This window comes from Diadema antillarum, unplaced genomic scaffold (genome assembly GCF_040938485.1).
Source record: "Diadema antillarum isolate AM-2024a unplaced genomic scaffold, OU_Dant_1.0 seq00001661_RagTag, whole genome shotgun sequence".
Lineage (NCBI taxonomy): Eukaryota > Metazoa > Echinodermata > Echinoidea > Diadematoida > Diadematidae > Diadema > Diadema antillarum.
In genome coordinates this window covers 135,683-163,157 of record NW_027272361.1, presented here as the reverse complement: position 1 = coordinate 163,157, position 27,475 = coordinate 135,683, and the positions used below count along the sequence as shown (strand labels likewise).

General features: G+C 40.4%; 1 protein-coding gene across 1 annotated transcript; it reads left to right on the top strand.

Moving 5' to 3' along the window:
• The first annotated feature begins 5,656 nt into the window (after positions 1-5,656).
• LOC139711486 (delta-1-pyrroline-5-carboxylate synthase-like) lies at positions 5,657-26,061 on the top strand. Its single transcript, XM_071623364.1, has 14 exons — positions 5,657-6,047; positions 9,083-9,217; positions 9,919-10,023; positions 11,048-11,212; positions 13,349-13,564; positions 14,512-14,721; positions 15,384-15,480; positions 16,216-16,436; positions 17,480-17,617; positions 18,472-18,667; positions 19,419-19,540; positions 20,213-20,399; positions 21,114-21,209; positions 25,848-26,061. Exons 1-14 carry the CDS (start codon positions 5,658-5,660, stop codon positions 26,042-26,044), a joined length of 2,475 nt encoding a protein of 824 aa, XP_071479465.1. The 5' UTR covers position 5,657; the 3' UTR covers positions 26,045-26,061.
• Positions 26,062-27,475: the final 1,414 nt, after the last annotated feature.

The following is a 27,475-nucleotide window of genomic DNA, read 5'->3' as shown; positions in this document are numbered from 1 at the left end:
AATGTCTTTTGTTAATGACATCAGTGGTAACATGAGAACATTAAGTTCTTCTTCTTCTTCTGATTAAGTCTGCCTCCTTCAATAGACTGAAGATTCTTGCAGACTGGTGCTATTTACATTATAATACAATTTATTTACAGATATTTACAAGCACATAGAAAATTTGACGAAAATACTAGCCACTGTGATCAACCGTTAGACGGTTTCGAAATGATCCCACAGATGGCGCTGAAACAATTTCTGACGACAGGGAATTCCAGTTCCTTACAGTTCTTGGGAAGAACGAATGGCGATGCGATTCAGTTCTCGAATATGGTACCTGGTAGGAGTGTGGTTGCGAGGCTCTCGTTAACTGAGTAGCCTGTTTGATGATATAGTCCTGTGCTGAAAGAGGAGTGAGATTATTGTGTATTTTGTACATCATAATTAGCCTGTCATTTTCTCTGCGCTGTTCCAGAGTGGTCCAATTAAGTTCTTGTAGCATTTTGGTGACACTCGAGGTGTTATGGTAGCGACTTAAAGTGATTCGCGCAGCTCTTCTCTGGACCATTTCCACTTGGTGGATTAGGTTCTTGGTAGATGGGTCCCAAACTGTGGAAGCATACTCAACAATTGGTCGAACCAACGCACAGTGGGCCAGAATGAGCTCAAAGTGCGCCAAAATTATATCCCATGGTTTCTTTTTACCCAAATTTGGTGTGTAGGGGTAATTTGGGGCGTAGAATTGATTGAACATAATTTCAAACTCATATGACGTCACTGTAATGCTGTTTTTTCATTGGCTACCCAAAATCTGTCTGTGAAGGACGAATAAAGCAATGCAAATCTTAGGCTGTTATTTTTTTCTTTAAAGATGAATTTATCTTTTCACATTCACTGACACTGCCTATATACTACCATTGAATACACGATGCTTGTATGTCATAGAAAGTGTATAAATATTCGGGTTTCGTTAAAAGAATCGAATTTATGCTGAAAGTCCCATATTACACACGTACTGCAAAATGATACTGTTGTCCGTGTAAACTAGTTATAGTATAAGTTTATGATGTACGCTGTACGTTTGGGTGAATTTATTCACTTTATTCTTGCAGGACATGTGCGATATAAAATCAATCTCCGACATAGTTCTTATCTCTCTACTTCATAGATTATATAACCTTAGGCCTATGCCATATCAATTCATACAAGCGCAAAAACCATTTTGTCTCATTTTAATGGAAAGATAACAAATAACATTGTGAAGTCAGTAATCAGGAAAATGAAAGGTTATGACTTAGCAGCTAAGAATGAGTCTGCCGTGTATGAAAGTTTACTTGGAAAAGCTAAAATAAAAAGATTTTTTTTTTTTGTAAATGAAAAATTTATCGGAATCACTATCATATGAAATTATAAATTCATCCACGTTCCACAATGATTTTTTTTTTCTCATCAGTCGTCGGAAGCAAAGTTTGTTTGCTTCTGACAACCCACAAAGTGTATGGGATCACAGTCTGATGAATCCGACTTGTATTGGTCGCCTATCAGGTCAATGTCAGACATGTCAGGCATGATCCCATGAGGAAAGATCGTCCGATGAGGATCACGCGAGCAATGTCTGTAATTGACCTGCAATCGGATTCACAAACTGCGATCCTATACACTTTGCTGAGCGGCCGGAAAGCAAGAGACTTTGCTTCCAACGAGTAATCGATGAGAATAAAATCTCTATGTTTTGGTGTATAACGTTCTATCTGCATATGTCGAGAGTAGGATCGAAGTATTTAGGTGTCCATACAATATGTATCGCAGTGGGAATAGCTATGTTTACAGTAGTGGCTATGACAATTATGGACAATATGGCTGTATGGCCTTGGCTATGTGGAATCATGTACTCTTTTATCTTCTGAGGAGAGTTGTTTTAGGTGCCGTACTAGCCCTATACATGTATTTTATAACTCTGTTTGCCTCTTATTCAGTGTTATTCATGTTTTTGTGCGAGAAAAAAAAAGATAAAAAATGCCGCCCTCATGCGGCCCCGTATGATATAACAGCATTCCTAAGCGGCTGGAAGGTCCAAAATAGACGTAATGTGTCGCGGAAAATCGGCTCTAACACAAAAAGTGGCAAAAGGTGGCAGCCAAATCTGGTATCAGCTTAAAGCTGAGACATCAGGAAATGTGGTGGTAATAGAATTTAGTTGGAAATCCGTGGCAACCTAAACTTTTCATTAGGGTATATTAAAAAGACAAATAATTAGCCTCTTTTCCAGGATATTTAGCGTAAAATATTCATGAACCTTAAGTTTCTTTGCATTTTTACGGCATTCATAACGTAAAATGAACTCTGAGAAATATGTGGGAGAAATTACAAGTTGATATCTCAAAAACTACATGTTGAAATTACTTATTTATTCAAGAGGTTACAATTTGCTCTGAAACTCTTGAAATATTGTATTTTGCTACTTCAGGTAGGAAATATACCCCTTTAATGTACATACCTGATTGAAATATTTTAATGATATATTCTTCAAAGTATTGCCTCTCAAGAGCGCATGTCAAAAATTAAAAAATCCCAAGTGCCCAAAGTGACTTTTGGCGCACTTTGGTATCTCTCTGGCCCACTGTGCAACGTTTTGTAAGCTGTGGCTTTAACATCAGATTTTATGCGAAGATTGCGTTTTAGAAATGCATTATTAAATTATTGTCAGTGTTATGGACAGGATGAAAGACAGACATGCATGAGCGGCGCGAGGTTATTACCCCTCCCCCTGCACTCGGATACAAGTTATGCTTATTCCATCGACAGGTGGATTTTGCCTTATAAATACGTAGGCCCTATATAGTTCCTTTAAAGCGTTTTGACTAGACTGACGTTAAAATCAATTAAAAATGTAATACTTTGTATCCGAGTGCAGGGGGAGGGGTAATAACCTCGCGCCGCTCATGCATGTCTGTCTTTCGTCCTGTCCATAACACTGACAATAATTTAATACTTTGTTTATATTCCGCAACGTCTTCCAAAACGACGCGCAAATTGTGCAAATCAGGATCAGAACACAGCTAATAGTCGGCGGAAGCCATTTCTTCAACTGGAAGTACAATGTAATCGCATCTTTCAGCAAAATCTAATTTTTTTCTCTATTCATACAAACAAATACAATATCACTTCCAGATTTTGCGACCTGCCACGCATGCACATTTGCGATTTCGTCAGAATCGGCGTGATCGATTCCATTCATACATGACTATCGCTTTACGAGCACGCACTACTGGCACGCACATGAAACGTGTATGACATACGAGAAGAACTTGCTTGCATAGCATGCAGTGTTATCTGAAGCATAGCAGCTCTTGTGTGTGCCGGTGTGTGTCACCCGGTACCACGCACATGCACAACGGATAAACTAGGCCTACATCGACTACAAGCAACGCCGGAAAGTCCGCGATGCCGACGTGGGAAAAACCGCTGCTGCCAAAGTGAGCAACCATCACAGGCGCCTCCGACCCAGGTTCTGCTATGTCAGCACGTCGCCGTTGACAGTCATTTGCTGCTATTTAGAGTTACAAAATCTGGCTACATCAACGCATTCAACGTCTAAGAAACAGAGCTGCTGCGCCGAACTGCTGTGACTTTATGAATGTCCTTGAAAACAACGTGCGGTAAATACAGTGGCAGTGCATGCTTCACCGCGTTCGTCGTAACATGTAACAGTTAGATTCTAGAATCTAGTTAGATTCTTGCGGCTACCGTGGTAAGACATTCACCTGTATTCACCTGTACTGGTATTCACCTGTCATGTCGGGCCTCTGGAAAGACAATAATTTAGTCTTACCTAAATACAATGCCCTCCCACTGTCAGCTAGCTTCCTCCGAATGTCAAACTTGAATACCTTGACTCCTTACTTGTACATTTGTAGTTTTGACTGCTAATAATTTGAGAGAAATACTCTGCTATAGTGCTAAGTAAACATCTATTTGAATTTGTTGTCTTTGACAGGAATGCGTCGACTTCTTAACCGACTTGAATCCCAGGCTTGAATCTGTTAACTGTGTCTATTTTTTGCTTCAAGTTCCACAACCTTTTAACGATCACCCGACACTGTACAGGCATGCTAACCTGGAAACATTGAACTGCACATTACTTTAAATTAATATGAGAGAGTCAATGAGACCATTTTGAAGCAAATAATTTTCACGCAACAATAGATATATTGAATAATTTACTCCTAAATGAATCCCACAAGGATTGGAACAATCATCCCCGAGCATTCCCACTGATTCCAACAGATCAGTTACTATAACTAGCCAACACCTTTAACTCTTTTACTATAGTTTCGTCACAAGCCTCATTTTGGGCTGATTGTGCGTGCGTGTGACTCAAGGCACGGCACAGTCAGTACAGCTCTCAGAGACTCCAACTCTCCCGTTTTCAATGGGAGATCTCCCGCCGAAAACCCATTTTTGCAAAACCTCCCATTCTCCCGCTTGAGATTTGATTTCTCCCGCCCTGGCTCTGTGTCTCCTGGTGGAAAGGATTTCTTACTAATTGCTATCGGTCAATTCCACGGAAAGGTTGCATTTTATGAAAATCAAACTATTGCGTATAGATGATTAATGAAGCTTAATTAGATGATCTGGTATTGTTTACTCAAAGCAGCCTTTCACAACGGATATTTTGATACCTCATTTGTGAACATCGGTGAACGTGGAGTGGAGTTATATCCAAAAAACCTTCATTTTTCATGAAAATTGCCAATTTTTGTAAAATTTATATATCATTTCTGATACACTATTATGACCATAATACAGCTTGTGTAATTCTCAGATGGCTTATTTTCTGAATGTTCTTTGGTCATAGATTGGTTTTATGATGTTCTGGAACTTGTTCCGGCATCAGTAAATATTATTCTCTCAATCTCAAAATGTGGTAGTTGATAGCGTCCCATAAGTCACGTTTTTGTGTCCCATCAGTCACACTGGTTTTCCCTATCCTGCTACTGTACCAATGAGTAGATATTCATACCACTTGGCTCAGGGTAAGCACCAACCCTTTGCTACATTCAGGAAAGAAAATATCTTTCCAGAGACTCTGTGTGTAAGAATATTTCAGAACTTACTTTCCAATGTGAAAAACGGTGGTCCTCAAATGTCCCATAAGTCACGACAGCAATTTTTCGTTGCTGTACGTAATGCAATGATACTTTTCAAACTAAGTATGGCGTTTTCATAAACTGTGATATGATGGATCTCACCATGAACTGAGAAAAATGCATTTGATGCAACTATTTTCTCAAAATACTGGTTTGAAATTGCCGAAAATTGTCACTTTGTCCCATAAGTCACAATGGAATTGACCTATCGTATGTTAAAAAGAATAAGCCTTAGATAGCACCAGAGAACATCTAGAACCCTAGGAACTTCGCGCTTCGCACACATCTACTTGGAGTCTCCCGTTTGCTATGGGTTTCGAGCGGGAGAATCTCCAGATCAGAAGGTGATTGGGGTTGGAGTCTCTGTCAGTATGAGATTATTGAGACATGATGGAATTGAGCACATGTTTTCCAACTGATATTATCTTTCCTATTCGCAGGTTTAGAGTCTGGTCTCCTCTAGAAATAAAAGACAACCTTACACTGTGAGCAACAAGGGTATAGATTAGAGGGAACATCACCGCCATGTCATCTGCTGTGCGAAATATCCTCTGCAGTGCTGCTCTGAAGAGAATCGGGTCTAGTGCCAAGACCCCTTTTCTCCATGAGGAATCAAACTGTCTGTATCAGTCACAACTCCTAGCCCGCAAGTTCTCCCACTTGGAATCATCCAACGAATCACACAGATCAGGGTATGGCAACATCCTGTCAGACTGTTCCACTCACAAACTCGTTGCCGGCAGCGTGAGTGCGCTGCGCAGCGTCTCGACGACGTCGCTGGTGAAGAAGCCAGCGGTGTCGCGGGCGGAGCTGAAGCACTGCAAGAGAATCGTCCTGAAGCTTGGGAGTGCCGTGATCACAAGAGGGGACGAGTGTGGGTTGGCACTGGGACGGCTTGCCTCCATTGTAGAACAGGTGCTTTTCAAGTTCTTCTTCTACCTTTCTCTCCTAAGAGTCGGTTATGTTTCATCAAAGAGTCATCAACATATTGCATGAAGTACCGGTACCGATTCAAACGAAGTATTAATTAATGTTGATATCTTAGAGGACTTGGCCAGTAAACCAAAAAGTTAAAATTTGTATGTTTTTTGTTATGTGTAGAGTTTTATTCTTGTCTGTACTCTTATTGTCCCCGCCGAACGAGTTCGAGCAGGGGACTATGAAACGGGCTCCGTACGTGTGTGTGTCCGTGTGTCCGTCCGTCTGTCCGTCCGTCCGTCCGTGTGTCCGTGTGTCCGTGTGTCCGTGTGTGCGTCCGTGTGTGATCAAAATCTTCAATTTGCTACTTCTCTGTCATTTATGAGCCAATTTTGATTCTGTTTGCTTTATATGATAGCACTACATGGGAGCTTTGAAACTTCTACACAGAATTTCAGTCGTGACCTTTGACCTTGACCTTTGACCTATATTGTACATTTTGCTACAAAATGCTACTCCTTCGCCATTTCTAACCCGATTTCGATTCCGTTTGCTTTATGTGATGGCACTAGGTGAGGGCTTCAAAACTTCTACACAGAATTTTGACCTTTGACTTCTTTGACCTTTGACCTTGATTTTTGACCTGTATTGTACATTTTGCTACAAAATGCTACTCCTTCGCCATTTCTAACCCGATTTCGATTCCGTTTGCTTTATGTGATGGCACTAGGTGAGGGCTTCAAAACTTCTACACAGAATTTTGACCTTAGACTTCTTTGACCTTTGACCTTGATTTTTTGACCTATATTGTACATTTTGCTACAAAATGCTACTCCTTCGCCATTTCTAACCCGATTTCGATTCCGTTTGCTTTATGTGATGGCACTAGGTGAGGGCTTCAAAACTTCTACACAGAATTTTGACCTTTGACTTCTTTGACCTTTGACCTTGATTTTTGACCTATATTGTACATTTTGCTACGAAATGCTACTCCTTCGCCATTTTTAACCCGATTTCGATTCCGTTTGCTTTATATGATGGCACTAGTTGAGGGCTTCAAAACTTCTACACAGAATTTTGACCTTTGACTTCTTTGACCTTTGACCTTGATTTTTGACCTATATTGTACATTTTGCTACAGAATGCTACTCCTTCGCCATTTCTAACCCGATTTCGATTCCGTTTGCTTTATGTGATAGCACTAGGTGAGGGCTTCAAAACATCTACACAGAATTTTGACCTTTGTCTTCTTTGACCTTTGACCTTGATTTTTGACCTATATTGTACATTGGCTACAAAATGCTACTCCTTCGCCATTTCTAACCCAATTTCGATTCCATTTGCTTTATGTGATGGCACTAGGTGAGGGCTTCAAAACTTCTACACAGAATTTCGACCTTAGACTTCTTTGACCTTTGACCTTGATTTTTTACCTATATTGCACATTTTGTTACAAAATGCTACTTCCGGCGGGGACATATGTTACGCACCGCGTAATTTCTACTTTTCCTTGTATTCAGTGTAACAGATACATTATATATGTATGACTACCATCACAAAACCAACAAAATTTTGCATGACCCAATGATACACGAGGACCAAAAATAGGTGAAATGGGTCAACTTTGCTTTGTCAATTTTTAGGTTTATATACTTTCTGAAAGAATAATTTTTCTTCTCTGTGATTTTTGAAGTTTGAGATCATAAAACAAAATGGGATACTGTATTGTCTTTTTTTTTTTGCACTTTTTGCTAACACTTTTTCTGTAACTCTTGTGAATTGGTATGTCTTGGAGGTCCTTTTTCATATCTTAAAAACCCTCTTCACACTCTTTCCTTTGTGATTAATATGTGGCATATTGTAGAAACCTTATCTGTTGTTTGCAGATAAATGGTGCAAAAATTCAGTTTATTCTGATAGTCCCTTTATACATGTAGTTGCTATGGAGTTTTTTATCATCTTCTCTGTCCCATTCACTGCATGTAGTACTTGCTGGTTGACAGCACTTGAATAGACCCAAAACTTCAAAGCCTCCTTTCTCAGTAAATACCCTTTCAGAATAGGCTTTTACCGAAAAATTCATGTCTGGCAATTTGGGGGTGGTTTTGTGATGCATGGTTACATATTATTACACTTGTGCCATATTGTGCAATGCTGCTTTATTGTGGGTTATTCTCCAATCCACAACTGCAATAGAAACATTTGAAAGGATGATGCTAAAGCATCGGAAGAACTTTGTAACTAGTCATAAGTAGAATGTACTCGATTAGCATGCAAAATTTTAGTCTAAGCTGATAATCTCTTCATAGTTATTGCTGTGGAGTTTTGTATGCTATTCTTTGTCCCATTCATTGCACACAGCACATTCTGGATGTAATTAAGCACTTGAATAGACCTAAAACTTTAAAGTCTCTAACTTTCTGCAGTAAATGCTCTTTCAGAATGTGCCCTTACCAAAAAAATGCATCAATATCTTGTGACATTTTAATTGTCTTGTCATGCAGGGTAGAATACAATGATTGCGCCATATTGTGGATATGCTGCTTTATTGCGCGTTATTCTCCTATCTTCAACTGTAATTGAACTGTGTGACGCATTCATCAATGTGCATGCAGTTGTTTTGTTTTTTTTGTGGGGGGGGGGGGGGGGAGTTTAAGTGACAGTCTGCATATCCTCTATCCATACTCATTACTCCTTTGTGTGCTTTGGATGCCTATTGGCACTGAAAACCCCATAACATTGTATGGGTCTAGGGCAATTACCCCCTGGGCAATTACCCCCGACCCTTCCCCTGGCCCTAGTCCTAATCCTAATCCTAATCCTGGACCTAATCCTAACCCTAACCCAAACTCCTAACCCTAAACCTAACCCTAGCCCTAATCTTTACTCTCACCTTACCACTAACCAGTGTTAAGCCAGGGGGTAATTACCCTCAGGGGGTTATTGCCCGGATACGCATTGTATGCACTGTCCAAAGTCCCTGGCGCCGAAAGGGTTAATATAGTGGTGTTTTTTTCTCCTCTCTGGCTCAGGTATCAGAACTTCAGTCATCGGGCAGACAGGTCCTTCTTGTGACCAGTGGTGCCGTGGCCTTTGGCAAGCAACGTCTCCATCATGAAGTCATGCTGGCCAAGAGTATCAAGCAAACCCTTGCCCCAAACCTTCGGGTAAGTTCCTCTTTCCCCGCCCTTATACACTTGTCAAGCAAGCTTGGTCTTGGCTTTTGCATTGCAATTAGAAACACTTTGTTTGTTTTTCTTTGTTTTAAAGTGGGAGAAAGTGCCATGCCATGGTAAGGACATTAGCATATATGGCAAAGAAAAATTCCCAAGTAACCACCCACAAAAACAAAGAAAGAAAGAAAAGCAAAACTACAACAACAGAAGTCAAATCAAGACAAAAGCTTGAATGAGCATACAATTTCATCAGTTCCTGAATAGTTTGATTCCATTGTAGTAATGTAATATATGTTTGGATCTTTAGGCATTAATTAGGAAGGCATAGTTTTCAAGAGCGACACTGCATAAATTGTCATGGTATGAAATTATAACATATTGTGACTAAAGAGCAGGCAAAAATCTTGAGGACGAAACTGCTGTATTCATTCAGTTTCCTTGCCGTAATTACACTTGCAAGGCTGTACTGTGGATAGGGATCTTCCTTTCATCAACATTTCCTTTTTGATTATGATTGTCAAATTATTATTGTATAATTGATATCTTTAGTTTATGTGTATTGATAGCTTTGTCCATGAGCACTTGAGGTGAAAATTGTGTGGTACATTGTTTGAAATTGAGTTTCTCGGTGTATGATGGACTGTTCACTGGAAGGTAACTTAACTTGGGTTTCGATTTTTCTCACCATGCAGACAAATCCACTGCTGGATTCCAGAGCCTGTGCTGCGGCCGGTCAGAGCGGCCTGATGTCCCTCTATGAGGCCATGTTTGCTCAGTATGGACTGACCACTGCACAGGTGAGTGGACAACAGATCAGTCTCTGTCCATTACAAATGAAATACCTGTCGTGAACATTTCCTAGTGGTGATGACTGCAGTTCTGTAATGATTCTACTGGTGGTAGTATTTTTTTTTTCTGGTTACCATCATTATAGATTCCCATATGGCTGCTTGTTAACTACTAGTGTGCAACAGTGTAACCCCCTCCCCATGTGCCACATTTCAGACTGCAGTGTTTAAGCACTTTTGGAAAGTCATTCTGTTTTTCAAACTCTTGTAACTTTTTGTAGTTTCAGTGTAGTGTTTCAATGCTAGAAATGCATTACAGCAAAGTCATAGAGAACATTTTTAGGCTTTGCTGTGACGTAAAATCTATGACAAAGCTATGGCTTTGCTTTTTTGGTGTACAATGGCAAATTGAGATTTATTACCATTTGTGAGGATGTGCTTTTGAGCGGAATATGCAAAGATGGCACGCCGTCATCTGAGTTGTGCATGGGAGTGTGGCACACAAAGTCACTTCATTGCTTCCTGACTTGTTGTTCTTCTTTTTTTTGTAACAGTCCGACCTTAATTATCCTGCCATCTCTTATCCAGACATCATTATCATCTAGACATGTTCACGCAGTGAGGACGCGAAATACAATGTAAAAGAAAGAGAAGTGATTTCAAACTTGATTAAAACTCCTACTAAACCCACACAATCTACCTTTGATATTCCCTTCAGAAACATGTAGTGATTTTTACTTTGAATGTTTCAGTATCCAGAGTGTAATTTCAAGTTGGCTAGCATAGATTACACCACTGTTGTGGTGTACACCAGCTACCACAGGGTCGTTCGCTACATTTTACATGTACATTAACATTGTTTCTCCCATATCCAGCCAAATCGCTCAACCAGATGCGGGCCGGTCCTAACATGACCGGATAACAGAGGTTGGACTGTAGATATTTCCCTCACTCTTGGTGGCAAGTCTGTATACATCTCAACCTTTCTGTTTATTTCCTCTCTTGACTATGTAATGCTCACTCAATTTGGCAGGTGCTGGTCACCAAGCCCGACTTCTACCATGACTACACCCGCAGTAACCTGCGCGGCACCATCCAAGAGCTCCTCCGCATGAACATCATCCCTATCATCAACAGCAACGACGCCGTCGTGCCGCCACCCGAGGAAGACAAAGACCTGGCCGGGGTAAGAACGGAGGTAACGAACCCGCCAGAGACCGACCAGTTTCGTTTTTTTTTTGTAGATTCGAGCTGGGCACTGGTCAAGGCACAGATCTCTCTTGACCTTCGATCTAACATTCGTAGAATAGCTTTCATTCGGTTCTGCACAGTCACAATGGAGAGTTGCTTTCAATATTTGGCCCAAACAACAAAACAAAGAAAAAGTAATGGAGAGATCATAATGTCATACTAATTATTGCATTCATAGAGCAGCAGGGATACATATTCTTGCAAATGAAATTGAAACGTCAAGCATCTGGAGATGTCAGATAAGTTGTGTGCGGCCAAAAGACCAGTCATTGGGGACAATGTTGTCGGTTTCCTGTATTTCATCATTCCAGTCACCATTCCATAATAGCATGCCTTAGAACCATTAGAAATACCTGCATATAGATATAATGCATGAAATAGCACTGGCTTTAAAAAAAAGAAAATCTCATTTGAAAGCTATTAGAAACATCCATTTGGAAACCAACTTTTTTATCATGGATGTGTAAGGTCTCTGTCCATCCGATTTCCATGAAATTGTCATTGTTGACTGATCATCACAGAAATATTCCAGAAATATATTAGTTACGTTCAGACCGTGATCCGTAACCTTGAGGATAGCTGTCTTCAAGGATATAAGCTCTGGCCCCCTAACTACGACATGTATTCACACAATGAAGCTTATCCTCAAAGGTAGCTATCCTCGAGGATAGGCTCACTGTCCCCTGTAACTGTGCTTATAAAGTTCCTATCAACAAGTTCTGTGCACACGAGCGGGGATCCCCCTTGGTTTGTTGATAGAGCACTAACCCTGAGATATCTTGTGGATAGCTGTCTTTGAGTTAGCTTCAAGTTGGCTATCAACGAGTGCGTCTACACGATGCTCAACTACAAGCTTATCCTCGAAGATAGCTATCCTCGAGGTTAAAGATCACCGTCTGAACATAACTATTGAAACAATGTTTCTACTGATGTGTAACATTACTGTTAAACCAGATATTTTTGCATGCATTTTAATTTTGCAAGTTTTGCAAGAGCCAAGGTTTGTGAGATGAACATGCATGTGAAAGCTCTTGTCTACACTATAATGTTTTGGATGCCAGTGGCAAGTTGCGAAAATTTCATGCTGCGAAAAAGGCTGTCAGCTCCATTTTGCAAAAATTTCATGCTGCGAACATTACCTGCTTTACAGTACTCTGTCACTCTGAATATTAGGTAGCAGTCAATCAGAGTGAGAGATAAAGACATTATGATTGTTCCTCCTTCTTTACACTGTTTTCCAGATTGCATGATACCACGTCTATTTCTAACACTTCACAGTTCACATATATTTCTTGCACAGCTATAAATTTGATGCTCGATTCTAAAGTTAAGTGTCGTGGGAGTGCTCTTTATTAGACTCTTGTATGGTACTTTGTTCTATCAAATTCCCGAGGCTGTCCTTCAAGGAACTATGCTCAGATGTGCATGTTACGATCCTTTGATTCCATTGTGTCACAAGGAGTGTGTGGTGTTTTTTCTGCACTGTTACACATGTGTGGGTGTGTATAACTAACTTAATGGCCCACTGGGTGAGAAGATGATCAACCACATAATTAATGCCAATAAAAGAGCCAGACAAATTAAGGCTTAGTGCATGTGCAAGAACAATAAAATGCTGCATGCAAATACTAATGTTTAGGCTTACTTAGAATTGACACGCATGATATCAGTGGCAAGTCAGGTGTAATTGCAATTAAAATTAATGGCCCTTTTTGTTTGTTTGTTAATTTAGAATTGACACGCATGACATCAGTGGCTCGTCGGGTGTAATTGCAATTAAAATTAATTGCCTTTTTTGTTTGTTTGTTAATTATTTGTTCAGACAGGATTTTTTGTTCAGACATTGATATTTTTCCCCCAAGTGTGGCAAAGAAACATGTGTGTCATTCCTATACATTGTCTGCATGAGTCTGGTGTCAATCTGGGGGCACCACTGTTTGAATAATTTGAATTGTAATGGGACATTAACCTACAAAAAACAATTTACTGTCTCAATAAGTTGAAGGATGAGATGACACACAACAAAAAAATACACAAACTTGCACACTAGGTAAGAAAGCTGTGAACTTGTTTCCCCTTCAAGGTCATCAGCATCAAAGACAATGACAGCCTGGCGGCCCGCCTGGCAATCGAAGTCAATGCCGATCTCCTTGTACTTCTGTCCGACGTCGATGGCATCTACTCGGCTCCGCCCGGTCTTGAGGGCTCATCCCTTCTGAATACTGTCTACCCAGGGGATACAGCATTCATCACGTTTGGAGGGAAGTCCCGCGTGGGACTGGGGGGCATGGAGTCTAAGGTGAGGATGGTGATTGCTTTTCATGGCCTTCTTCTTTTTCATGTCTTCTTCTACTGCTTCTAATCTACTCTCAAAATCAATTATCTTTTTCTGTCCCTGGTTTTAGAATCCCTAAAAAAAAAAAGGTGAGACATCCTTTTTGGAAATGTCGAAAAGAAAGTTTTTGCATGATTGAAGAACAATGTCTCCCTACATCGTGTATGAAAACTTATGGTAGTACACCTCAAAGTTTGTTTTTTTAAGAAATAAAAAACTAATCCCATATCACTTGAGAATATGCTCCCGTTCTGTACTGAGAAAAGCAGTTGGACAGTTTATGGGGTGTGAATAAATTTACTGAAAACCTTTCGCATTTATTCCCCCGACCATAAAGAAGTTTCAAGTTTCATTATTTTGAGGAAAGGTCTGAATTACCTATCTGTACAATATACCAGCTTTTAAAAGGAATCTAATTTTCTGGGTTGCAAAAGGGACATACAAACTTTAAATTTGATGTATGTGAAATATGGCCTTCTTTCTTTTGCAAGGGCAATGCTCTTTACACAACTGACTCATGTGAAATGCTACTTATTTATGCAATGTTCATGTGGTAGCATCTCTGAATTTAATCTCACCTATCTACTAGATAATGTTAGCATTATTGTAAGTGAACAGATTGTTGCTTTCAGAATCTTTTATCACCATTGCTTTAATACAAATGTGCAAAGCAAACAAATTTTTGTGGTAGTGTTGTGCAACAACTTTCATTTTTGTTTTTCTCTGAAATCTTAGAGGGGTTGGTTTTTATTGCAATTTGAGAATGTAATGTAGAATATGTTCATAAAGAGTTTACAATTTGTCAACTCGTGTAGTCTTCAAAAAAGTAGGCAGTATAATCTTAATGCCAACTGTGAATGGTGTAAAGATGTACATTTTCAACAGCATGGTGTCCTAATTTATGTTTAAAGGTTAAGGCTGCCAACTGGGCTTTAGAACGCGGCTGCAGCGTTGTCATTGGCAACGGGATGAACAGGGATGACATCGTCCTCAACATTGTGAACGGGAGGAAGATCGGGACGTTCTTCACGGAGACAAAGCCCACAGGAGTGACCCCTGAGAACCAAGCTGTCTCAGCCAGAGAGGGGGGCAGAATCCTTCAGGCTCTCGCCCCACAAGAGGTGTGATCTTAAACTCTCCATTAACGATCAATTGTGTCTAAATTGATAAGCCAGTTCACAGTTTAGCAATGGTTGGCAGTGACCGCTGAGTCACAGACTTTTGGAGACATGGATTGATCCTTTCATTAGTTGCAAATTGCCTAGCAGAAAGTGGTGATTTACTTGAAGGTGCTGCATGAATGCTTATGTTCATTATGTACATTCTGATATCCACCTAGTTCATACATAGATAATTGAAGCACAGTTTGCATGAAGACCTGTCCAGTTTTCAAGTACCTCGGATGCTAGTCAGATTCAAGAGAAGGTCTGTAGTGACCTTTATGTGCACATGCTCAGATTGTAACTATGAACGGGCGTATTGTGTAGAGAATGCCAGGCTGGTATGATAAACTACAAGTTGTCAATGAGAAGATGTTGCATAGCATGTTTTTGGATTTTGAGGATGTTGCACAAGAATTTGAGCATGTTTCAGCAACATGCTGAAATCCCTTGTGGACCACCCAGACTCTACAATCAGGCATAATATCAATGGTAATCATACTACTCCATTACTAATCCATTAGACTCTGCATTTGTTGAGTTGCTGGAAGCCTGTTGAAATATTATGGCATTCATGAGACTTTGAACTGGGCAACATTTGTCAATTTGATTTTGTTTGACAGAGAGCTGAAATCATTGAACGACTGGCTGACCTGTTAGTTCAAAGGTCAGAAACCATCCTAGCAGCAAACCAAATGGATATCGACAACGCCCGCAGAAGTGAGTGACACCAACTTCGTAGTGTTTTGTGAGATATTCCTAATTCTCATAGATATTCCTAATTCTCATAGATATTCATAATTCTCATAGATATTCATAATTCTTGTTTGCAACAGCATCTGAAGTTGCCACATATTTTGCTGGAGTATAGCACTTTTGCAGAGGGAATGTAAGAGAGTTTCATAGAATGACTGTGATTACAGCATATGTCCAATTTAGGCATGCTACATGAATATTAAAGTATTAATTTTGCAGTCACAGAAGCTGGAATGTGGTTACGAATGGTAACAAAAATGACCTAATGCAAGCCACAAATTCAGCCCCTGTCCATGAACCACTTGTTATGCAGTACCTGCCCTTACAGGATAATTATCTGACAGACCCAATTTCATCTGAAGTTTTTGCACTCTTTTGCTTTTTAACCCATTGAGAATGAGTCCTGAGTATACTGGGGCAACTGTCTATGGAAATGCTTGTTGTAGCAAAATCAGCTTGTCCTCAACAGGTTGATTAATTTTCTCAATTACCTACATGTGTATACAAGGCTCGAAACTAACCTTTTCTTTTGGTGGCCAGACAGTGAAATTTGGTGACCCAATCAGACCACTAAAAACATATCTTTTCTTGAAAAGTGGTGGCCCAAAACCTATTTCTGACGTCCCCATGCCACTTCTGATGTCGAGCCCTGTTTAATCACATTACAATTGACACCTCAACGATCCCATCTTATCCCAGGTGAAATGACTGGCCCCAATCTGGCCAGGCTCTCGCTGTCTGAGGCAAAGCTGAGGAATCTCGCCGAAGGATTGAAACAGATCGCTGCCTCCTCCTACCGGAACGTCGGCCGAGAGGTGAAGCGGACACTCCTCTCGGATGGCATGCTCCTAAAGCAGGTCACTGTGCCGATTGGCGTTCTCATGGTGATCTTCGAGTCCCGCCCAGACTGTCTTCCACAGGTGAGGGAAATATGATGTGAGATGGAAGGAGTGGAGAGGACGAAGTTGAACCTGTTTTGGTTGTGAAATTTGTGTTGACTTTTGATCTCATTATGTACAATTTACCTCTGGAATTTTTCAGCTGCCAATGCTACAGCCTTTATCAACGAATTGATCCTTCTTCACCATGGCCATGTGACTATTTTGGTTGTCATTGTTGGTTTAATTTTGCTGAATGTCTCTGCTCTCAGTGGACACTCTTTTCCAAACGTGTGACAAGTACAGTATAGTAGGAGCCTGTTTCATGAAGATTGATAGTAAGATTGATCGTATGCTTGATGCGATTCAATAAAGTTATGCTCTATCTGCTATTAAATCTGTGCTTTAGATCAAGCGTAACTACGTTTGTATCTTTATGCTCTTATGCTTGATTCATTCACTAAGTTATATTCAATAAATCAAGCGTAAGATAAATCATAACTCTTTATGAAACAGACCCCAGGTCTTGGGTTTAGAGTGTAAAGTTTGGTGGAGGAAGGGGGGGGGGAGGATTTTGACTTTGCCTCTTTGCCATCATTGGCTAATACCAGATGAGCAACCATTGGTGTGTCCATACATGTAGAGTAGTCCACGCATGGACTGGCATAACACTGGTATTGTGATTGCTGGTGAGAGTGGTGAATACACTTTTCTTCAATAATGAAGCACCTATGGGATCCATTCATCTTGTGGACCACTAGGGATAGTAAAGTAACTGATGATTTGACACAGGGGATATGATCTACTGTGAGAATCTGTTCAGTTCATCTCAAGAAAATGGTGAAATAGTCCATGCCTTAAATGGTAGTGTCTCTTTATCACATTTCTGATATATTCCTCCTCTCTTAACCCATTGAAGATGGGCTGATTTTGCTACAACATGCATTTCCCATAAACATCTGCCCGAGTATACTCATGACTAGTCTCCAACGGGTAAACCCTGTGGAGCAATGGAGATTCACCGTAGAAAACAGTATGCCAGTGATATGTTTCCAATTCTGTTGAATATGTGTATTTTCTGCCAGGTTGCTGCCCTAGCCATCAGCAGTGCCAACGGCCTCCTGCTGAAGGGAGGGAAGGAGGCTACCTACAGCAATGAGGCGCTCTTCTCTCTCGTTGAGGAGGCCCTGGAGACACACGGAGCCAAGAATGCTATCGCACTGGTAGGTTCATCTTCCTAGGCCTTCCCATCAGACTCTGTGGTAGTTTCCCGTCCAAATCATGGCTAGCAATGGTTAAAAGTGTAGTCCTAGGTCTCATCAGTCATTCATATTGACAAGCTTTAGCCATGCTGTATTTGAGAAGATTGAAAGATTGAAAAGATTCATCGCTTTGTAAAAAGTGACAGAAAGCAAGGTAATGTCATAGGAGTATGGTGCTAGTCTGTCTCGGTGCCACAGAATGAACGAAGCTTTCCCTTCCAAGAAGAGCTGAGTGATCATGAGTGCCCATGAACATCTCTGTTCTTTTATTCACTCCTGACACTGGTAATGAAATATTTTGATGGAAAAAAAAAAAGTCTTGTTCGACTGAAAACCTTTTCTATCCCTATTCAGTAAAGTTTTGGTAATGATTTCCTGGATGATCTTGCATGGTATTGTTTTCATATTATCTTACTTCTTAGAATGATCACAATGTCAGTTAATAGGGCAGTGTCTTTGTTTTATCCACATCAAGGTCTAAATATGATTACATCTGTACATATTTGCACATTCAAAAATAATGAAACTATTATTTGGTAGGCTCAAAGCTAGCATGAGCTCACTGTTGTGTTGTTGTGATTTCCAAGTGACCCTACTTTGATTACATGTTTCAAAACACAATCACCACCCAAAATAAAGCTGAAAATCAAACAGAAACAATGACAAACAAGTGTATTATAACTGAGGTTTCGTTGATACCTTTGCCAAAATTGAGACTTGTCTGAACTGGATTGATTTGCTCAGAGAGCTTTATGCTTTCATATGCAATTTCTCTCTTATATGTTAAAGTATGCAATACTTTGGATCCGTTACAGATCAACACAAGAGAGGAAGTAGGCGATCTCCTTAAGATGTCGGAAGACATTGATCTGGTGATTCCACGAGGCTCTAAGGAGATGGTGCAGTTGATCCAGGAACAGAGCGAGGGGATTCCAGTCCTGGGACACAGTGAAGGCATCTGCCATGTCTACATTGATGCTGAAGCAGACCTAGAAATGGCCCTACAAATTGGTGAGGCTCTCTCTATTCAGTTCTCCGTTAAATACTACAGACTTGATAAGATTTGTTTGACCCAGTCATGGTCGCAGTCTTTATGATGTGAATTGTAATTGTTTCATTATGAGATTGACTGACGGACGGACTGACTGACTGAGACCAACCGACTGAATGACTGACCAACTGACCAACCAATTATGTTGATTGTGTGCTTGTAAGTTACATTGTGATGAAGATCATGATGACCGTGATGCCAATGGCGATAGCAATGCATACAGAAGTTATGATTTGAATAGTGATGGTTTTCTCGATAGTGGTGATGGAAATCAAAATGTTGCCTCACACATCGTTTCCTAGCATAAGGTCTAGAAAATTGTGTAATTTGCACTCTCTTTAATAAAAGTATCTGCTCTGGCAGAGATAAAGAATAAACACTGTGTCCCGAATTCACAAAGGTGGTACAATTTTTGTCCACGGTTTAAAACCATGGACAAAGACCGTAGTTTTGTATGGGACGCCAAGTGTCGCATGCCCTATTTCGTTCCGAAATAAGTCACTTGTCATTGCGTTGACGAAATGTTGTCATTTCGTAACGAAATAGGCCATGCGTAACTTGGCACCCCATACAAAACTACAGTCTTTGTCCATGGTTTAAACCATGGACAAAAATTGTACCACCTTCGTGAATTCGGGCCAATATTTTTGAAAATTAGTATTGGACTTCAGCAGTGATGTGAAAGATATTGCATTCATATCCCATATGCAGTGCGAGATTCTAAGTGTGACTACCCAGCAGCGTGTAATGCCATGGAGACACTGCTCATCCACAAGGCACACCGGCATACGCAGGTCTTCGAGGACATCCTAGACATGCTTCGCTCAGAAAATGTATGACCACGGACATTTTTTTTTTTGGGGGGGGGGAGGTGTGGGAGGGCAGTGACATATGTAAGGTCATCACCTGAGAGCCACTGCTCTGTAAAGTCCATAGATGATTTTAAGAGTCTTTTGAAAATGGATCTTTTTAACTTGTCATTGGATTAGGCTTTAGGCTGTATGTCAAAATTGTGCCATTTTTCATCTTACCTTGTTTCCTTCTCTCTCTGTCCAGTCTCTTTCCTTATTTCTATATATTCCTTACTTTAATGTACATGAAGACATTGATTTATTTTCTGTGATAGTTACTCTATGAATAGTTTTTATAATCAGTATTAGAATACCACCTTAATATCAAGTTAACAATCATTTTATTGTATGACTAATAACTGGATACTGTTAGGATGCTATTAGCTGTGGTCTACACCTTCATAGTATTGTGGGAAGTCTTACAGAAAACTGGGACAGCAAAGCTTGTCAATCAGTAGATTATTTAGCATGTGAGCCTTGATAAATGCATTAGCTATCAATCAATTTCAAACCTTACCGGCATACATGTGGAAGCATACGAAGAAAATTAAAAGAAAATCCACAGATTGTCGAAGATTGGTGATGTTCTACCTTTAAGCAGTGAAGCATCATTTGTATGTATCTTTATCTTCCTTTTTTTGCTTTGTACATCAGGTCAAGTTCAACCCAGGACCACGCCTCGCCCGCTCCCTCAAATTTGGTCCCAAGGAGGCGCAGTCCATGAGCATGGAGTACGGCGGCCTGGAGTGCGCCGTTGAGATCGTGGACGATGTCGAAGCTGCCATCAGCCACATCCACCGATACGGCAGCTCGCACACGGATGTGGTGGTCACAGAGAACGGTAAGTGTGGGGGAGAAAATCAAGACAATGCTGCTGTCTGCATTGCAATCTGTCTTCTGTGTGTGAATTTCCCTACTCTCTACAAAATCATGGTGACGAAAAGATTTATTTCATGTATTACACAATTCCTTGAATTTGACTTTGCACGACATGTTTCTAGTCAATATATGTATGCCTGATTGTACAGTTATACTCCAGAGGTCCGAGACAAAAGAAAAGGGCTATTGATCACAAGAATTTGGAAATGTCCAAGAGGCCTACCTTACCTTTGTATCCTAAGTTGATCATCTGTGCTGTTTTGGTGATAGGTTTGGCACAGTGTGTTCACTTGTTTCACTCAGTGGGCAAAGTGCTGTAAAAGTGGAAATTTTTGCAGCGTTGAAATTTTCGTGCATTTCGAGCAACCAGAAACACGCAAGAAAATAAAAGCACACAAATATTTTTGCTTGCCATATGTTCTGGTAGTTGATATCTTGATCCCGCGGAATTAAAAACATGTGATACTCTTCTTACCCGGCTGAGTGCTAAAAATTAGTCGTGCGAAAGTATTCACTTCTACAGGAGATGTTTAAGGAGTGTGAAAATTTTTGAGAAATAAGAAATTATTCTGTGGTGAGGGGGAATGAAGGTGATATGTATAGTATTTTCTGATTTGTGTCTCTGTTGGTTACCAATCTCTTGTTCCTGTTTGTGCACAAACGTTTTGCATCACAGAGGAGACAGCGGAAAGATTCCTCAGCAGCGTGGACAGTGCCTGTGTCTTCCACAATGCCAGCACTCGCTTCTCAGATGGATACCGCTTTGGACTAGGTGAGAATCTTCTGCAGATGTGATGATGGTGATAATGGGGATGATGATGGATGGTCTGTTGATGATGGAGATGGTGATGATGATGATGATGAAGAGGATTGTTATTATGGCAATGATGATAATGATGGTGTTTATAATGATGGTGAGGATGATAGTGATGATGGTGATGATGATGATGATGGTGATGATGGTTATGGTGATAGTGATGATGATGGTGATGATAGTGATGATGGTAATGATGATGATGATGATGGTGATGATGATGATGATGGTGGTGATGGGGTGATGATGGTGATAGTGATGATGATGGTGATGGGGATGATGATGGTGATGATGATGATGATGATGGTGATGATGATGATGATGATGATGATGATAATGATGATGGTGAGAATAACAGTTATGACATCACCATCATTGCCATCATCATCAACCTCATTTCATCATGCCTCCACCCCCAAGGGTGTTGGAGGCATTTTCTTTATTCTGTTACTTTTGTGTAAATGCTGCCATTATTATTCAGTGGTTAGCTGATAAGGCTCTCTGAATGAGACCATATAATAGACTCTCAATCATAAGGTACCTGGTTTGAGCCCTCTGGTAGCAATAGCTGTGCCCCAAGGCAAGACGCTTAATGCTCATTATCTGGTCCTTCAGAGTCCCATGGTGTTCCACTGCTATTAAGCATTCATATCCCACTTTGTGGCCATGTTAGATTAAGTCCAAACACAACACTTTTCTTTTCCATTTTCCCATTTTTATTCATATGTGCCCTGCATATGTGGTCTTATCACTTACTGAAGGATCAAGAAGGAAATTTTCACACATGGTAGGACTGCAATTGTGGTCTTAAAACTTAAAGATCAAAAAATAGATCTTCACAAATGGTAGAACTGATCAAACTGCCATGTTATTTTAGCTGATTTGATAATTACCAGTATGGTCTGCAGAATATATCTGATACCCATTTTGACCTACAACTTTGTGAAATGCCAAACAATACTTATACAGTATTCATCGCATAATCGGGACAGGTTGGGAGTAGCAAACACGGCCCCTTTAAGCGAGGTGCCCGATTTCGCGATGAGCACTCACCATACACTAACGGCATACGACATACATGTAGTGCGCACACACACACACACACACACACACACACACACACACACACACACACACACACATGCATACTGACGTACTGTACATGTACATGAATACACAACCACGCTACCCCTTGGCGCGACCCTCTAGCTCATTTACAATTGAGGAAGATTGTGACGTACACACAGATCACAGTGTATTGAAAGTTGAAACACTCAGAGACGAGAAATTTTGAATTTGCCCTCAAAGTGTATGACTGAGAATAATGTACACTGCCTTAGCTGGGTGAGCGAGGCGTGTTTTTTATTGGATGTGAGTAGGAATTGCAAGCGAGCACACGGCTTTGCTTATGTAGGGGAGAAGAATGTTCACGAAAGCATGTGTTTCGCAATGGCATGGATACTTACCACGGCGCTTTCGTGGCTATGCATGTACGTGTACTGGATGGATGGAGGTCAAAACACACCAGTCCGAAGCTTGCTTTGTAAGTTCGATGTAAACGACAACTGATTGGGAATCTTTGAAATATTGTTGTGGTATTTTGGTAGATTTTTTTGTGTAAAATATCAACAAAATCAAAGATCGCTTGAAGAAAAATTGTCCCTTTTATCAGAGGTCCCCGCCCGATTGTCACATGGGCGGACTTAAATAATACTCAATCACACTCGTGCCATTCACTTTAATGTACAATTTAATAAACCATTTGTAGAATATTTACAAGACTGAAATCAAGGAGTTGTGACCAACATAAAATGCAAAATCAAAATTCTGAGTGAGATAAATTAAATTACAATACTCTTATATTCGACAACCATGTGAACGGGACCCTGTCTTGGTCCGGTTCCACCTGTACTTTTGGCTTGACACGTCTTCAGAATAATTATAACAGCTTCACTATTAATTCGTTATCCCTGACAATACACTATCTGTTATCAAGCGCAACACTATATGGTTCACACCACCGTAGTGCTGATCCTGAGATGACCAGCCTGCACGCACGACGGTTTACCGCGGTTATAACACTTGCCTTCAATTACACTGCTTCCGTTTACATCCGGGTTCTGTGTTAACCCGCAACTCTCATGGAGTGTATAAATACCAACATTCGAATTATGTGCACATCATATTCATCCTTTTACCAATTTAACATGACCTTCACCTCTCTACTTCGGCGACACTTCCTCGTCATAACCAATCATATCAACAGGGTGTCATGCACCCGCCAGGTTCATCGCTCACCTGCGTTGTCCACAGAGTCACCTTAATTGTCAAACTATTCGCTTCCCGAACATAACTGATTCGTGGGTGGAGCGTCCTTGTATGCGAGGTTGCTGTTCCAGCTCCAAAGTCTCGCGAGGGACCCGCGTTCCGTATTCATTGGCGTCAAAAGTTCTCCCTAGCGAGGGGCGGGCACAGTCGCTCTGCTGCGAATGCGTCGGCCTGGGAGTAGATTCGACCTCGGCCTCGGCGCCATCTACAAAATTATTTAAATGCAACATATACCAATGGGGTGTGTTCTAACCACACACACAAAAACATTATCAGCTTAAAATCCTGACATCACAGTGAAAATTTGAGAACTGCATTATTATCCAATTAACATACAAAATTCACATAATGAAATGTTTCAAACATTGGAAATATAACAGTGCATAGCTTATCAAACATCACCGCATCGTTTTCAAAAACTGTACACCATTATAATATACTTTATCACTTATTCACGGGGTTCTCCGGGGCTATATGTGGTGCCCTGAAACACATTCACATCCTTACACACGACAAAGCAGAAATAAAATCGCAATTTAACTTACCAATGACCGGTGTAATATAACCAAAATGCCTCTTCTTCTTGGCTACTGGAAGGCTGCAAAGGCTGTTGGAATACGCCTTCTGGCAGCAAACAAAATCTGAACTCAAATCAGCCAGTATACAGGCTGACGGTAAGGTGGACGGACGGCTCCTGGCCGCAAACGAAATTGGGCTTAGACACAAAATTATCTTGCCAACTGGCGCCTGGGTGTGGCAGGTTGGTTTTCTGCCATCACGGAGCTAACTCAATGTTCTCTCGGTGAAATCAAAATGGTGTCTGCCACGAAAAGATCCAACTCTACTGTTAAATTGCTACTCGACTACGACACTCCTTTTCGAGGCATTTGGAATATTTGATACAACTAAAAGGACTTGAACGAAAACACCTATACCGCACTCTCCCGGAACTGGAGCTATTTCCTGTCTTTTCTTTCTACATTAATTGACATGCAAAAATAAATGAACTCCTCTCGGTCATCGATGGCGCGACTTGTAAAACATTTACACCTGTCCTAGCACTTTCTCTCTCTCACTCTCGCTTTCTCTCTCGCTCACTCACTCGCACTTTTTGTCTCGTTATCCCTACACGTAAACATGTTTGTCTAGTTGAATGACCGATAGGTGTTGTACATGAAACAACCTGGAAATGCATTTTCAATGTGACACCGATTATCCAGTGAAAATAACATGCATTGGAAATGTTTCTGGGAAGCGTATGTCATTTAACCCTAAAAAGACTGGGCTATTTTGGTAGCTCGAAAGACGGGGGGGGGGCCTAAAGGGCCCCCCCTTAAGATCTCGGCCGTGGATCGAGCGATCGCCGCGGAAATTTGCACAATGGTAGTGTGCGATGTAATCTACAAGATCGTATATTTAAATTTTCCAAAATAGTCTTCTTTTATTTTATATTGATTAATTATGCTAATTTATGCGAGAAATCAGACTTTTTTATCTAAATCAGTAAATAAAGCTCCAAAAGTGCTCATTTTTGGTCTAGATATTCTTTGTAGCATTCTTAGCAAATGTACTTGAAAAAAAATTCGGTATCAAAATTAATTTCTTATCTATTTTATTGTTTTATGAATTTCTTATGTATTTCTTTGTTTTTTCGACCTTTTGTTTTTGTTGTTTTTTTCAGCAAAATTTGTGGCAGACCCTTTTTGAAGCATAATACTACTAAAACAAATTGATTTTAGCCATTGAGAGTAAAAATAAGCATATTTATATGAACCATGTGATAAAACTCAGTTTGTACTGACTTTGTACACAAAATCACATTTTTGAGCCATTTTCGGTCTCATGTGCATGTACAAAAAGTTATGTAACTTCAGAACCGTACCCCCGGGCGTCACAAATTTGGTGTCAAAATGTGCGGGAAACTCGAAAGAAAAAAGTCATAGAGCATCGCGGCGAGAGCATTGCGTGTTGCTGAGTAATCGCGCGAAATGTCGAGGGGGGGGCCTTTTAGGCCCCCCCCCCCAGTCTTTTTAGGGTTAAGCGAGGATCCCGATTATCCGATGCCCGATTATGCGATGAATACTGTACAACAAAACTCTTACTCCCTTCTTGTACATTCCCTCCCCTTCATCTCAAAGTATAGTGAAAGGCAAACATAGAGAATAAAAGAAGTATATGAAAAACAAATCAGTAACAAAAATAGTTCTGAAGAACAAGTCAGTGCATATTTGAATGGATTTTGTTCCCCCCCCCCCTTCAATATGTCAGGAGCTGAAGTGGGTATCAGTACCACCCGAATCCACGCCCGTGGACCAGTAGGGGTGGAGGGACTCCTCACCACGAAATGGATCCTGGAGGGGTCGGGGGACACCGTGCAGGAGTATACGGAGGGAGGACCAAAGAGTTTCCTCCACCAAGAGCTGGAGCCAGAGAGCCAAGAAGAGCCAGAGAAGGTGACCGCTTAAATATCTGGAACAACGAAGACAAATCGACCCAAATTTATGAATGTAGTACAAATTTAAACCGTGGTTTATGCAAATTTCTTCAGAGTAGATGCGATTGACAGATTGCGTACGCCGACAGACGTCCAGTAACAAACATGCATTGACATGCATGTCAAAGGTAAGCCTATTTCATGCTTATTTTAGACGATGGTCTAGATTTGTACCGTGGTCTAGGTTTAAACCAGGTTTATACCACCTTTGTGAGTTCAGGCCAAAGAGTTTATGAAATCAAGTGGCCAGTTGTTATATTGCATTTGAATTCTGTTCACTTCTAACTTTTTTCTTTTTCTTACTTGTCTTCACAATATATCACGACATTACTTTAAGGTTCTGACCTTGCTGTAATAATTGAAGGTCGTCTTTTTTGTGATCTCTTTCTGAGTGGGCTTGAAGCGGGAGTTTTATCTGATGTCACTAAAAGTGACTGTATTTAAGATCGCCCCTTGTAGGTTTAAGAAATATTCGATTCTGAATTGAAACTGTTTGTCAAGACTTTAAGCTTCTTTGGATGGTTTCAAGAGTGGAGAAATGTGGTCATAAATCCTTACTCCATATTTCCACTCAAGTGCAGAAAATGGGATTTGTGAGGAGACTTTTATCAATTTATTTTGTTCATTTCAAACATGCTTTGATGACAGAGTTACCCACTTTTTAGTTTTAGAAGACAGTTTGGATAAATGAATCATGATATGGCAAATCTTGCCATGGCATTCAACTGATGGGGTAGACTTCAGGCCAGTTGATAGATTTAGAACACTGAGTTGGTGAGAGAAAAAAAGTCAGTATTGAAATAATATTGAACACAATTTTACAGCTGTATATCACAGTAAGCTACATGTATGGAGGTATTTCATCTCTGAAACTGTAAAGAGCATCTCTATTGATGGCATTCCTTGAAGCATGTAGTTCTACTTTTAAGATGTTTGCTGTGCAGCAATTTGTAAATTGAGTTTGCACATATCAGAAATGGCATATGTTAATGCCTCCACCCTAAAAGGTGTTTGGGACACTTCACATTTTTATTTATGTTTTTTTTTCCTGTCATCAGAAGTACTGATCAGAGTACATTGTATAGTTTGGATCAAAATATTGGCAAAGGTCTACTGTTTTAGACTCTTAAAGACAACTTGCATTAAATGCAAAAGGTGATTGGAAAATTGGTGATGTATAAAGCTACTTAACAAAAATCACAACTTCTTCATTGCTGGATTTTGGTGTGTGTATTTTTCCTCCAATCACAAACCATGTTGTAGTAATGTAGGTTTTCCAATACCTTGAAATATGATGTTCACAGTTCATGCTTTTATTTTATCGTGCTTGCACAGTTGTAGTATTTCTTGCTACTTTTCTTGTTATCCTCATGTATTGAGCATTGCTGATAAGGTTTTTGGT

Coding starts and splice junctions, on each gene's coding strand:
- LOC139711486 (XM_071623364.1), top strand. CDS start 5,658: ATGTCATCTGCTGTGCGAAATATCCTCTGCAGTGCTGCTCTGAAGAGA. Junction 15,481..16,215: donor TATCGACAACGCCCGCAGAA/GTGAGTGACACC, acceptor ATCTTATCCCAG/GTGAAATGACTGGCCCCAAT. Junction 19,541..20,212: donor ACATGCTTCGCTCAGAAAAT/GTATGACCACGG, acceptor TTTGTACATCAG/GTCAAGTTCAACCCAGGACC.